The sequence below is a fragment of the Leptopilina boulardi genome, unplaced genomic scaffold, assembly GCF_019393585.1.
Source record: "Leptopilina boulardi isolate dan_hultmark-lab unplaced genomic scaffold, ZJU_Lbou_2.1 LbouV2_278, whole genome shotgun sequence".
NCBI classification, from domain to species: Eukaryota; Metazoa; Arthropoda; class Insecta; order Hymenoptera; family Figitidae; genus Leptopilina; species Leptopilina boulardi.
Genome location: NW_026137838.1, coordinates 2,879,194 through 2,894,637, shown reverse-complemented (window position 1 = coordinate 2,894,637; position 15,444 = coordinate 2,879,194). Strand labels below are relative to the sequence as shown.

The window sequence follows — 15,444 nt, the reverse complement described above, 5'->3', positions numbered from 1 at the left end:
AAATTATTTCTTTAAAAATCGTTTATACAAACGTTGCGTACGTCAGCTTCGTATAATATAATATAATATTATATTATATTAATATTTGTCGTTAGTAATAATAATAATAATAATAATAACGTTCAAAAGCCGAAAGGCATATAAATAATAATAATAACGTTCAAAAGCCGAAAGGCATATGAATAATAATAATAATGTTTGTGAACTTATAATGTTGACTTATATAATAATAATTATTTGATACAAATAAATATTTATTTGATAAAAATCAAGTAACCGATTAATTGAATCAAATAAATTTTTTTTTTCAGTGTAAATTATTGTAAATATTATTTTACAAATATTCATATAATTCAGCAGAAGCCATAATATAAAACTACCGAAATAATTTACAAGAAGCATAAATGCATTGTAAAAAAAATATTAAATGCCATTAAAAAAGAGATAAGAGTTTGAAGATAAGTTTAGTGCATATTATAATATAATAAAATTGAGATCAGGTCGTGACATTTCGAGGTGGGATTTATTATGGCGCCTTTCAGGGCGCACCTAATAAACCAGGTCGCACGTTACCTATCCTCGTTTCCTGACTAACGCAACCGATGAGTTTAAAACCACGTAATATGTATTGGATCAGGACACGCCTGCCATAAAAACAAAAATGTTACGTCGTAACAAAATTGCGCAATTCATTGTTACTCTTCGCGAAGATGACTGTAGGGTACATCCGGTCAGTCTCCCTCTTTCTCTCTCTCTCTCTCTCTCTCTCTGTCTCAAGGTTTCAAAACCATTCTGCATAACTAAATTGCTCTTAATTAAAATTTCGTTTACTATTTCTAATACTCAGTTAATTAAAAAATTTTTGATTGTAATCAAATTAATTACGATTAATAAATATAATAATAAAGAAATATTTTAGAAGACTTAAAAAAAAAATGCAGATGAATTGTGAAACTAATAAAAAGGACAAATATATAAATACAGAAGGTCGACTTGCACAAGTGCAAAGAAACGTTAATTTTTCTCAAAAAATTTCGAGAAGGGGGATTTTAAATGAGGTCGAAGAGATGAACGTAAATAATTTTCAATCGTACATTATAGTGAGGGAATCAACAAAGAAACTCTGAATCGGTGTATATATAACTATACTTTAGGTCGAGATCACATTCCCCTGGACCAGCTAACTTCAAGGCCACGACGCAGCCGACCTTCCTCGACCAGGATAAACACACAGCATTCAAAATGATTCGTTCACGAGAGATTCCAGTCGATTATATTATTGTCGGGATACTATTAAATATTTCACTTTCATAAAATATATGCATTTGAGAAATTTTTATCGAGCAATAAAATTTTTTTTTACTATTTAAAACACCAAAAGAAACGGTTTATTACAGGTGTCGGTAAAAAGTTTCGAGAAAAAAAAATATAAATTGACAAATTGTTTCAAAAACTAATTTTATCATATGGAAAAATATTTTGATAATGAATTTCAGTAGATTTTCAAATTAATTAAAAAATGTCAAAGATTAAAAAAAAAATTATAATTTTAATAAAATATTTTCTTAAAATAATTCATTTTGTTTTAATAAATCCGAAAAACACTCAAATTCAAAATAAAAAATAAAAAAAATAATAAAAAATAAAACTAAATTCCTATCATATATATTTATAGAAGGATAACAAATTCATTGCTGCTATTGAGGAAAAATCTATAAATAAATTGCAGCCTTTTATAGTATTAATAAAATAAAATATTAATAATAACAACAAGGCACTGAAGTCATTGACCATGCAAAAGGAAAAAAAACTAAACGAATCATAAAGCAAGGAAAAAGTAGACTACATTTTTAAAAAGCAAATTTCTTTTACGTTTAAATTTTTTAAAAATTCAAAAAATTCTATTTTTTTTAAATACTTGTTTTCCTCAAACGATTACTTCTCCTTCTTTTGGAATTATAATAAATTAAACAATTTATCTCGAACATATTAAGCATTGGAGAGATAGTTTAACTATTTAGATTTTTTTTTTTGACATTAAAAAGGAATGCCACATCCTATGTAAACGATTCCGCTTGTCGAATGGAGCAAAGCAAAACGAGGTGAGAAACGAGACGTTAAACTGTGTATTTTCCCTGTATGTGTATCTTAAATGTATGCATCCTCGAATTCCATTCCTTACAGCTTTAAACCGTGAGGGGAAAACAAGGAATGCAGCTCAGATAAGGACTTACACACAATCATATATATATATTGGATATTATCACCCATCCCTAATACACCTAATGGATAAAAATTTATCATCAAAAAAAAATGCCAGACAATCATAAAACACTCCAAATTATTAAGCTTCCAATAAAGAAAGGGGGGGAAACAATTATCGAGAATAAATTATCAGTAACATATTCAAATCTTAAGGTTATTTCTTCCAACAATCCGTTCTATAGAAAAAAACACTCAAAAATCTTAAAATGATTTGTATACAAAAAAATGTTGTAAAGATTATTCACTATACAGTAATTCGCTTTAAATGTCGCAGATTTTCCGTCTTATTACTTTCAAAGCAGGTAATAATGTGTCCAATTATTGTATTAAATATTCGTTTATAAATGAATAATTTCCTTTGGAATGAAAAATATTTTCAATTTCCGCAAAACCAACAGGTGGCTGAGTTGAATAACGCGAGTACAAGTTAATTGACAATTATCTTATCACTGCTTAATCATATACGACTTTGTAATATTTATATAAGAAAAGCTTACCTTGAAAATTTTATGTGTGTAACGTAAGGTGAAAAAAAAACTCCGGAAAAGTATGTCGATAAACAAAACAAAGACGATTGGTACAGTTTGACACGGTGATGAGAAATTATTCGATGAATAATTTCTTGATAACTTTTTTCCAATAGCACACAACACTTAATAACACACTAAATCCTTTATGGATGTTGAATAAAGACTGATAATGACATAATTTCTTTACAACAAAAATAAAAAAACAAACACAAAAGATTTATGCAAGTTGACGAATCAAAACGGAAAAACAGAAAATTGGACAAAATACAACCTCTCACTACGGAGGTTCAGACGCAACTGTAACCGACGGGCGGCTGCATTCACAAAGAAGCAAGTGCGCAACAGCGCCACTGGTGGCCACTTCTCGAACTAAACGCGACTATCGATATATCGATAGAATTCAAATTTGTAATTTAAATAATATAATTTATTATTAATTATTAATTAATTATATACTATAATACTTATTTATGACAAAATAATTGATATTAAAGATGTGAAATACAATAATTGAATATAATTCTATAATAAATTGTAATAGAGGTTAAGAAATTTGGAGCAATGTGAAGTTATGAATATATCGATTCGATATCGTATTTAAATTTAAAAATCTGTAGAGAAATTAAAACTAAAATGAAATAATTTTATAAATATTTATAAAAATAAATAAATGGAAAGTAAATATTGTTATATAATAAATGCTAATTACTTTTTTTGAATAAAAGGAAAGCAAATACATAAGAGCAGCAATTTTTTTTTTTTTTTTTTGATTTGGTCAATGTTTTATTTATTTATTCAATTTACTTTAAACAATATGTTCATTTGGAGGACAATTATTTCCTCATAAAATGAATACGATGTAGTAAATACGTTCCTTTTTACAATTTATACCATATACACAATAATATAATAATTAGAATAATGACAATGCCAGCCTAAGGCGCAAAAATGTAAAAAAAAGAAGAAAATTGAGTACAGGTCGATAAAATATCGAACCGCCCCGTCGACCACAACGTCATTTCTAAACTATATATATTTATATTTATATTTATATATGTTCAGTTACAGATTGCTTTTTTTTTTTTTATTTAAATGTATTTCTATATCTCTCTGCTTCTCTGGACAAAGCCTCTCAATGAGATTTACTATAAAATAGGTAAAAAAAGCCCTGTTCACAAAATATTTCGCAAATGTATATATGTATACATATTGTCACTGTGCTTTTTCTCTTTGCTTCCATTTTTATTATTATTTTTTTCTTTTATTTTTTTTTTATTAATAATCTTCACTTTGTTATAAGTGAGACGATAAAATGTGTAATTGATTCTCTTTTCGATATATTACAATTTTTTTTTTTTTTTTGTTTTTAAATCGCATGTGTTATCTAAGCGAAGTTTCCTCAGAAACTTAAATCTTTATTTCTCACAGAGAGGTGCGAGAGGGGTGTAGGGGGTGTGGGAGATTAATCAAATAATTGTTTTGTATCATGGAAATACAATTCTGAGAAAAATTTTTTTTTTACCTGGAATAACAAATAAATTCATCGAAATAACTAATAGAAAAAATTATTTAATTCTTTTGAAAATTTTCGCTAATCCAGGTAAAATTGTTATTATTTTTTTTTTTTTCTTTTTGCACGAGCCTATACAAGTAAGATAAATTTATAAATTATATAAATTAATCAGTACAGGTATATCAGTAAAAGTACAAGCCAAGCCCATCGACACGCATTCTCATTTAAATAGTCTACCAAGGCCGAATGATTCTTTTTTTTCAATTAGAATTTGATGAAATATCCAAAAAAGAAATTTTTTCAAATAATATAATACAAAATACTAACAAAAAAAAAATTACTTTCATATTTTCTTGATCAAATTGAAATTAAAATATTTTTTGTAGTAAATTGTGTTAAAAAAAAATAAATAAAAAATACTATATTTGGATACAATCATTTTTAAGCATGATTTTTGCGGATTTTTTTTTTTTGCACAACTGAAACAATATTAGTTAAGTAACAATTATAATATTAGTGTCAACAAATTTAATTTATGAAAAGTGTGGTTTCGACTGTTTCGTTCAGCCTCCACGCCAATAAATATAATAATTAATTAATAATAATTATTATTTAATTGTGTAATATAATAATAATAATAATAATATAATAATAATATAATAATAATAATTTTAATAATAATAATATAATAATAATAAGTCAAATAAATAAAAAGCATAGTAAATATAATCTTAAGCGAGTTTGGTCTCTCCTTGGTGCGGTTGCCCTTTACATATCTCTTTCTCTATATTTCGTCTCGTTGCACTCTCGATACTTCTCTGGCATTTATTTTATTTTATTCACATTCTTTACTGCGCATTCGACAATACAGAGTTTTGTGGCGTTGAGCGCATTTTAATCAAAACAAAAATAGGGATAAAAAAAAAATTTTAATTACGAAATATTTTAATATTTTTTCAAACAAAAAATAATTTTGGGCATTTCCAAGTATCGAAAACTAAATTCGCTTTCTTTACAATTAATATTGATCTAATTAAATATCAATTATAAATTTAAAATTTCACTCAAACTTTGGATTTCTATTTAAAATAAGAGATGGATTTTTCGAATTAAAAATTTTTTTTTCCAATTTCATTCAATGGCAGAGAACAACAATTAAAATCAAACTTCGATTTAAAAAAATGTTTTCTTTTTCTTTTTAAATATTTACAATGAATGAATGAAATTCTGTATTAAAAATTGAAAAAAAGATGTATTTCCCAAAAATAATTTTTGAATTTAAAAAAAAAAAAACATTTTTGTTTGCAAAAATTTACAAATAAAATTTTTAATTTAAATATGGCATTATTGCTGGTTTTTTTTTCAGTAAAATGTTAAAAGACGAAAATCTCAAGGATCATCGTTGCGGTTCGATGCCAACTTCGCTCTTTTTTTGACTCTCTCTCTCTTTCTATTTCTCTCATACTATCTCGTTGCAAAGTGTATAATTTTCAATGAAAGGCCTTGGTCATTATTTCATTGTAGAATCTTCAAACTCTGCCCATGTAAACTCGTTTTTTACAATTTTAAATTTCTCTCTCTCGCTCATTCAATCCCTTCATCCCTCGCTCTCTTCACAGTGAAATATTTTTTTTTTAAAACAATTTTTTCTGAATCCAACTATTATTTGAAAAAAAAGAGAGTGAGAATGAAGTTTTTCTTGTATTCAAGAACGTAGTAAAATAATTACAATATAGTATAATTGTAATAACATAATTATGCAATAATAATATTAAAAATAATAATAATGATAATAATAATATAATAATAATAATAATAATAATATAATAATAATATAATAATAATAATAATACAATTAAAATAGTATCTTGATACGGATACATACACATATGCGTGTACATATATGTATATATTATATTTATATGTATATATAAATATAGTACAAGTAGCGTAATACAATGGACCAAATTTTTATTATAAACAAATTGCAGTAACGATATTTCTTATAGAGTCACACTTTTTTTTCACGTTCTCACTTTTTCGTACAATCGAAAATCAAATTATTTTCCATTTTTTCTTTTTTTATCTATTGTAATTTTCGGAAACAATGAAGAATATAAATATTTCTTTTTTAATAGTAATTAATAAATATAATAGAAAATATTATCTGAAAAATAAATATTTAAATTTGAAAAATAGAAAATAATTTGTCTTACGTTTTTTTTTTTTAAAAAAAGCAATTAAGAAACTCGAACTGATTGAAATAATCTACGCTTGTATTTAAAATTTCATTCCATGTGTTTTAAATTATAGTTTATAGATTTTTTTTTTTTATTTTTCTTTTTCGATAAAAAAAGGGGCACGATAAATCCCTTTAAAAAATTGATATGCATAAACTTAAAGAAACACTGTGGACCGAGAATTGTCGGTGCAAGTATTTTTCTCTCTTTTCTCTCTCTCTCTCTCTCTCTCTTGAGAATCTTGCAAGAAAAGTGTCAAAAGCAAGAATCGCACAAGTCAGGAGAAAATGAAGCTGATGAGTATCGGGCCTGATATAAATATTTTTTTTATCTTACAATTAATACATGTCATGAAAATATCGAAAATTTTCCTAGTCTCTTTGCATTTTTTTTTATAACTTTAACAAGCGTCCTTGGTCATCATTTTTTATTTTTTTGCTCGATATATAAAATTGTATCCCGTGAACCATTGGACCGCAATGAGTTTCTAAACTACAGCCCGCTATAGCTTTTAATTTGCTTTTTGACACTTTTCTTTACGTTTTTCGAATACTTTTTTTTACTCACAAATAGAATCTTATTTCTTCATACTCACTCTCTCTCTCTCTCTCTATCTCTCATTCATTTTGAATTGTAATCAAAGCTTATTTTTTTTATCTCGCGAACAATTATTTCACTGTTAAGTATTGCAAACACAAAATTTGAATTTTCTTTAAAAAAACCTAAAATTAAAATTTAACAATTTTTAAAAATCAATTTATTTTAAATTTAAATTTTATTTTTTTAAAATAGAGTTAAAATTTTTCGAATAAAAATTTGAAATTAATTTTGTGTTTACAGTAATTTTTCTAAAGTGGGAAATTTCTATCTCGATTGTATTTTTTTTTTTAAAAAAAGTTAACTATATAGCAAGCATTGGAGCGTAAAAAATTAAAATCTTTTCGAAGTTTCTCTAGGCTCGTAAAAGATTGTAAACTTTGTAAAATTTATTTTTCAAAAAAGCCGACTCGCATAAAAAATTGAATAAATTTAAGCGTATTGTGAATTTTTTTTTGTATTATAAGAAAAATGAAAAATTACAAGACGCTTAATTTTATTATTTGTAAGCAGAAAAATAAAATTTTTGAGAATTTTCATGGATTTTCTTTCTTTTCTTTTCTTCTTTTTTTTTTGTGATCGATTAAAAACTAGAAAGATAATCTGATCAAAAATATTCTCGCAAAACGTAGCAAAAATTGGGGCGGGCTAGCCAACTGGCTCGACGGAAAAAGCAGTTAGGCTACCCTCAAGGCGGCGGCACTCATAATATACCTATTTACAAAAATATACACATGAGCAACTTACTTATATATTATGTATATATGTATATGCGCTCGATTCTTCACTCATTTACGCTTTTTATAATGTATGTTTTTTTTTTTTCGTATATGCACGTACTTGCTTAAAAGCTTTTTTTTTTTCTCTATTACCACTATTTTTCCCCATTACAGTCTAAGTAATGTAAATAATAATTGTAGTATATGAAATTTGTTTTACTTGCGTCGATTGTTGCGTACTCAATTTATTTTACTAATCTCGATTATCTACACATTGCATGAATAGAGTTCCAAAATTACGTGTCACGTATTTTCGAATGTTTTTTTTTTCAAAAATTTGCACAAAAAATTTATCACTAAATTATATCATTTACAATTTTATTTACTAATTTTAACAAAAATTTGAAATTTGAAATTAATTTTCTATTCTACATTTTACTTTTTTTTACTTTCTTGAAATTATTTCAACCAATTATTTGGCAAAAATTGAGATTCCAAAGAAAGATATTTAAAATTGCCTAAGAGTTAGAAAAAAAAAAGATAAAATCATACATTATCGTACGATGGTAATTTTCTATTTAAATTCCTTTCAACTTTTCTTTTTCCTCGAATTTTAAACTCGATCAATATTCAAGAATTCAGTTGGAAAAATCTCCAAAATTGTTAGAAGAAAATTAAATTACAATTTCAACTGAATTTTCAATTATAGAAAATAATAATCGAATTAGAAAAAAAATAGCGGAATTTAAAAAAACGAAAGAATAATGAAAATAGTAATAAAGAAAAATATCAAGAACAATGGAAAAAAAAGAAATCGAATATTTCATGTCGACGTAATTTTTTTTTAAATTGAGAACTCTAAACATGAGTCGCGTCAGTAAACCGATGGAATTGCGACTTTAGAATAATGGATTCGAGCAAAATCCTTCGGCGAACGGACGCGCAAGCGCGCACTGATTTTCTTTTTTCACGTGCACATTGTTTATATGTTTATATTTTTATATATAATATGTATATATATATATATATATATATGTAGAATTTCTCGTTATGTATATAATCACTTTATATACGTAATAAACTATATCATCGTGTATTCTTGGATTTGGATCACTTAACGACATATATTATGCTTCAGGTAACCTGCAGACTCCCCGCGATGAGGAGCGAGAGCGCACGCTCCTGTGGCACTTGTTTGTTCTCCTGTTCACATTTTTTTTTATTGTATCTACTCACATTTTACAAAAAAGCAAGACACCTCGGAAAGAAAAAAATAAACATTTATAGTTTCTCATCTATTCGCGTTCTAGATCCTCAGCCAAAGAATATACTAATAATTTTTTTTTTTTACTAAGTTATCTACATGAATTCTTTGTTATTTTTTTTTTTTAATTTCGAGTCAGAGAGCAATGGTGAGCGACGAAGACAAACGATTTTTTTATAAAACTTGTTTAATTACAAAATTTTGCTTCTCTAAATACAAAACGATACTCTAGTGACAAAATTATTGATATTAACGTCATTTGTAGACGTTTGTCAATTTATTTATTTTTTGAAAGGCAATTTTGTCAACCACCATTGTTATCTCAATTTCTCGATATGGTTATTCGACAGGAATAATTTAGCAGTCTTTGAAGTAAAATTGAAAAAAAAAATTCGCTCAGTATCACGAGGTGTGTAACACTTGTTGATGATTGGTTGATTATGTTTCCCAGAGCCCCGAGAACCTGAACGTTGTTATCCCTCCAGGAGACGTGTTCCTCGCGAGAAACATAAAAAAAAGAATCCCCGTTTCTTTAAAATACCTCAAGCACCTTTTTTTGTGTATATGTATATATAAACGTCTGTTGTGCTCGACGAACGAAAAAAAAAATAAACTGAATCGTAAAACACTAGTGTTTGTTTTTTTTAGCTCAACAAGTTTTTTTTTAAGAGTCTATTTTGTCGTGTTTACGTAAACAGACTTGAATACGTTGCCATATTAGGAGGGAGAGCTGTGATGTAATTTGGAGTTGGTGGTCGGGGGCTGTGCCACTGAGGTCAAAGGGCTCGCATTTTATTGATCCCTTCTAACACATAATTCACAAGATCTCGCAGTGAACTTTTCAATGTTAGAGGACCTATTTTCCCATCCAGCTCAATAAAAAATTCTGAAATTAAAAGAAAGAATTGAAGTTATTTGAATTGTTTCGTTAATATAATTTATCTAAAACGCAAAACTTTCTTCAGGCAGAATTTTTTACAGTAATTTTTAATTTTAATTGAACAGAATAAATTACTCACTTTTGTGTTCTCCAGTCACTAAAGCATTCGCCTGGTCCCAAAGATCGTGGCCACTCATAAGTAAACCAAAATGATAATTTTGACTGGAAAAAGCATTATAAACTCCAAGAGGAACACTAACGTAGGAAGCAGCCTGAAGTTGTTGTCCATTGGCACATCTGTGAGCCAATTCACCGCTACTGTATCCTGAACTTTGACTTCCAACTGATCCCACCGAACCAGCTGGTGACGGTGTTGGCGACAATGATGGCGTACCCTGACCTTCAGGTTGAATCGGCGTTGATGGATTCTGCAGAAAATAAACCTTTAATGTAATTTTTCATCCAGTTTTTTTTTTTTTTTTTCACTTAATTTCAAAATTAAAATTACTTTTATAAAATATAAATTAAAATTTTTTTTTACCTTTTGGTAATAATCAGTGAGGACCTTTTGATGCTCTCTGACTTCCACTTTCCTCATTTGATAGAGCTTCATGTAGATAAGAGACTGGCACCATAGACTGAAAATAAATGATTTCGTTAATTAATTTTGTAAACAATTTACGTTTCGTATACACACTTATTTTTTTTTCGCACATTGATGTCACACTGAGTGGTTTATCACCCATGTTTATATTCCTCTATTTCTGAAATTATTATTTTATTATACACTAAAAAAATAAAAAATAAAATCTTGAATAATTTTAAATATTTCAAAAATATATTGTTATTTATTTTGTAGTAAAATAATAATGTTTTTTTAATAAAACATTGTAACATTAAAATTTTTTTATTATTTTAAGAAGAAAACAGTAAAAAAAAAAAATAAAACAAAAATAATGAATAAAGAAAATATATGATTAAAGTATTTAAAATGAGAAAAATTTATAAAAAGTACAAAAATGCAGTAAAAAAAAACAATACGTAAAACAAATAAGTGAAATATTGTAAATGATTAAAAATAATGTAATTAAATAGAAATTAAATCAATCGCCGAAACATAATTAAATTAACTTTTAAACTGGAATAAAAATTTAATAAAATTCATTTCAATATGTAAAATTTGAAGAAAAAAAATTACCTTAAGACAATTAGTTTGGTATTAATGCTGCTTTCTGATGCATGTTGCGTCTTAAACTTTGAGGAAATGAATCTGAAAGAGAAAAATTAAAATTAAATTAGAAAAAAACAGAAAACGTAAATAACCTTATTGAGTCAATTTTAAAAAAAATGATAAATTTACAATTTTAATTAGAAGCGAAGAAACTTACTTAATAAGACTGAGAGTATCTCTATACATGGTGAAAGATGATCTTTCGGTTACAGGATCATTCTCCATGGTACAGCCAGTAAGAACGAAGTACATAACTGCTTCAATATACATCATACCCTGAGCCATGGTGTCGCTTTCAACATCAGCACTATGTTTTAGCCGTTTCGCTTCTGTCAGGTACTGATTCTGGTCCCTAAATTAAAAATAAATTTCATTTTTATTTTCCATTCAAAATTCCGCTATTTCTCATTTAATTAATTAATTTATATAGACATTATTACATATAATAATCGTGAATATCTTTCGTTCATTCTGTCCACACCTGAAGTTAGTATTTGTTATAGGTCTTTTGTTTTTTTTAAATGTATTGTTTGACATTATTTTGTGTTGGTTAAAATTTTTCAATGTTTTTTTGGCATTGTTTCGATAATTAATTTTGAATCGAAATTTTAAAAAATAATTGAATTTTATTTTATTTTAAATTGAAAACTTGGTAAATAATTGAATTTTAAATTGAAAATTTGAAAATAATTTAATTTTAGTTGATTGTTGATTGAAAATTTGAAAATAATTAATTTTAGTTGATTGCTGATTGAAAATTTTGATAATAATTAATTTTGACTCGAAATTTTGGAAAATAATAAAATTTTAATTAAAATTTTGGATAATAATTTAATTTAAGTTGATATTGGATTAAAATTTCGGGTAATAATTGAATTTTAATTGAAATTTTCGATAATAATTTAATTTAAGTTCATTTTTAATTGAAAATTTCGATAATTAACTTTGAATAAAAATTTTAAAAAATAATTGAATTTTATTTCATTTTAAATTGAAAACTTGGTAAATAATTGAATTTTAAATTGAAAATTTTGAAAATAATTTAATCTTAGTTGATTGAAAATTTTGATAATAATTAATTTTAGTTGATTGTTGATTGAAAATTTTAATAATAATTAATTTTGACTCGAAATTTTGGAAAATAATTGAATTTTAATTGAAATTTTGGATAATAATTTAATTTAAGTTGATGTTGAATTAAAATTTCGGGTAATATTTGAATTTTATTTAATTTTAAATTGAAAACTTGGTAAATAATTGAATTTTAAATTGAAAATTTGGAAAATAATTCAATTTTATATATAATTTAATAACATATAATAATAATTTTCATTATTATCATTTAATATGAAATATTATTCTAATAAATTTAAATTATTATTGATAATATTAATCTTTAATTTCTTTATAACAAACAATTAAATACTCAATTTGGCGCGCGTTTAATATTGCTAGTTAATTATAATTATTTTAGTACTCTAGAGATAAAATGAATAAAATTCACAATTTTTTTGTTGAAGAGAAAAAAAAATCAAATGCTCACCTCTCGTCGTCTTCCTTAACATGAACCGGAGGATCGAAATAGGAGAAATAGAGACGTTTCGTTTCAGGTGGTGGTAATTCATCCAAATCTGGTTTTTCTTCCCGCTCGTGATTAGTTGGTTGAACGTCAATATGCTATTGTTTAAAAATAACATCAAATTAATTTCAAAAAAAAAATTAAATCAAAACAGATTTTTATTAAATATTTAATTAAATATTCAATAAAATTGTGAAACAATTAAAATTAAAACAAGATTAATTAGATACCTGATTAGCGGATGGTCTGGAAGCAACGATATCAGACTCCAAGTGCTTTCGTTTTCTCTTCTTTTTCTTCTCCTTGGCCTCGTCCTTGACTTTGACATCAACCGAGCACACGGTGCTCAAACTTGAAACCGAGCTACAACTCAAATTGCGTTTCCGCTTGGGTGCATTGCCGCTAAAAGCACCACTTAAACCCGAACCAGAACTACCTGATGTGTTCATTATACCGGCACTATCACCATCACCTTTACACATATTAATAATATTTACAGAACATGGTTTCATTTCCAATTCAGTTTTAATCACAATATTTTTTGTGTCCACATCGCCACGACGTTGTTGTGATGTTGACATTTCAACAATTTCACCTTCCTCCTGTCTATTATTCGATGACGATCTTTGATGATTATGATTATGAATTGACGAGGAATTTTGTCTGGAAGACGGCCTCGTATCAGGAAGCTCAGTACGTTGTCTAAGTTCTTTACCGCGTGATATTTGTGGTATATGAGAAATTCGACTTAAATCAAGCCGACACAATACACTTGGTAGACCATTAACAAAACTAATTGGAGGTATGGGAATTGTTGTTGAACTTTGTGATGTTAACCTTTTACATGGACTTTCTCCACCTGTTGGCGTATTTGCTGATGTATATTCCTCAACGTATATTCCACATTTGCCACCGCCTTTACCGCCCTTTCCACCTTTACCACCACCTTTGCCACCGCCTTTTGCCGATGAGAATAATTTTCTTAAAGTGTCACTCTTCTTTTTATCCTGAACATTGCCACCGTCTTCCTCTTGTAATTTTCCCGATGCTGGACTATTGTCACTGTCCGAATTGTCCGGCGATGTTGTCCTCGTTAACGGTGCTCTTGGTCGTGGAGGTACTCGAGCAACCTGGAAAATAATTTAAATTCATTTTTCAAATTTATTTAAATTTAATTTCTAATTAATTTTAATTTCTAATTGTAATGAAATTCAATAATACCTGAATTCGATTATTCCTCACAGCATCGCTATTTGTAAATTCTGAATCACTATCCGTTTCGGAATGATAACCGGAATTATTAGTAACTCTTGATCTCGATCTTCTGGAATTATTTTTAATGGGACTTTTCTTTTTATCTTGTGATTTTTTCGGCGATTCGGGAATTTTATTACGTTTCATTGAAACTCGCCTCCATCGTGAATTATCATCATCATCATCGTCGTCGGTTCCACTATTTTTCTCCGATGCATTATCATCATCATCATCATTTGATGAGACACTTAATCTTGGTCTACGTTTAACGGGAATTTTTGCCGTTGTTGGACGATCAGATTCTGAATCACTTGATGCTGCCGGTGATCTTGCATCACTTGCATCGTCACTCGTTGTCAATGTTGGCTTTGAGGTAGGCACCTTTTTCTTATTCATACTATTATTGACACTCGATGAACCAGCACGTGGTCGGCTACGTTTTGTCGTGACATTCTTTAAATTCTCATCTGATGCACGATGATTATTTGCTTTTGGACTTTTTACCGATTTTCTCGGTCTACCACGTTTTCTTACATCGGGCGGTTTTGGTTTCTCAGGCTCCTCTTTTACTTGCGTTGGTTTCTCAGTGTCCGATTGTTGTTCACTGTCGCTCAATACACTCATCATTGTTGAATTTCGTGTTCTTTTTAACGCCTCATCCAATTGCCAATCGTGAGCGCCATTTCGATTTGTTTCACGACGCGATGTTCTCGATTCAGGTTGGGTACTCGGCGATCCTGAACGTCTCGACGATGCATCATTCTGGAAACGAAAAAAAAATTGAAATCGAAATAAAAATAGAAATAAAATAAAAATCGAAAAATAAAAAAATACCTGTTTGGTTTTGGTGTCGGTATTCTGATCACCGGTTTGCAGAGCGGTTTTATTCATAAATGAACTGAGATCCCAGCGTCGTTTTGATTCCTCAACGGCGGATGGTGGTTCCTCGATGGGAGCGGGTGGCGAGACAGAGGGTGGTGTTGTTGGACCTTTGACTGGTGGTTGGGTGACTTCATCTTCCGAATCGTCGCTACTATCTGAACAGGAATCCGAACCGGAATCTGAACTGGAACTCGCGCTACCGGAACTTGGTGGCGCTTGTCCAGGTGGACTTGGAGGTCTTTGGTTAGCCGGAGGATTTGGCGATCGTTTATTATTCACTGGACTTGAAATTGTTGGCGACAACATTCTTGGAGGAGTCGGCATCGGTTGCTTTATTAGAGGCGATGCTGCCGGTGGACTTAGAGGCCTTGGCGACGACATAGGACCAATTGGCGACATTCCCATTGGTGACATTGGCGGTAAGGGTGGTCCAGCCGCTGATGCCATCGCCGGAAGTAGAGGTGCCGTTAAACTACACAAAAAAAAATTC

At 28.2% G+C, this 15,444-nt stretch overlaps 2 protein-coding genes across 8 annotated transcripts in view; both read right to left on the bottom strand.

The window, feature by feature from the left end:
• Positions 1-3,090, bottom strand: part of LOC127281747 (dentin sialophosphoprotein-like) — a 67,827-nt gene extending 64,737 nt beyond the window's left edge. The window contains exon 1 of the mRNA XM_051305622.1: positions 2,763-3,090. The gene's annotated coding sequence lies outside the window, so the exon portion shown is untranslated. The remainder of the gene's footprint in view (positions 1-2,762) is intronic.
• Positions 3,091-3,661: 571 nt separating this feature from the next.
• The window catches only part of LOC127282010 (AF4/FMR2 family member 4-like), a 225,096-nt gene continuing 213,313 nt past the window's right edge, over positions 3,662-15,444 (bottom strand). For all 7 annotated transcript variants that reach the window (XM_051306070.1, XM_051306069.1, XM_051306071.1 and 4 more), the window contains 9 exons: positions 14,907-15,426; positions 14,040-14,834; positions 13,049-13,948; positions 12,783-12,916; positions 11,397-11,591; positions 11,207-11,278; positions 10,550-10,646; positions 10,148-10,436; positions 3,662-10,014 (listed from right to left, as the gene is read on the bottom strand). In XM_051306070.1, the coding sequence (XP_051162027.1) occupies positions 9,905-10,014; positions 10,148-10,436; positions 10,550-10,646; positions 11,207-11,278; positions 11,397-11,591; positions 12,783-12,916; positions 13,049-13,948; positions 14,040-14,834; positions 14,907-15,426 (3,112 nt within the window). In that variant the 3' untranslated portion in view covers positions 3,662-9,904. The remainder of the gene's footprint in view (positions 10,015-10,147; positions 10,437-10,549; positions 10,647-11,206; positions 11,279-11,396; positions 11,592-12,782; positions 12,917-13,048; positions 13,949-14,039; positions 14,835-14,906; positions 15,427-15,444) is intronic.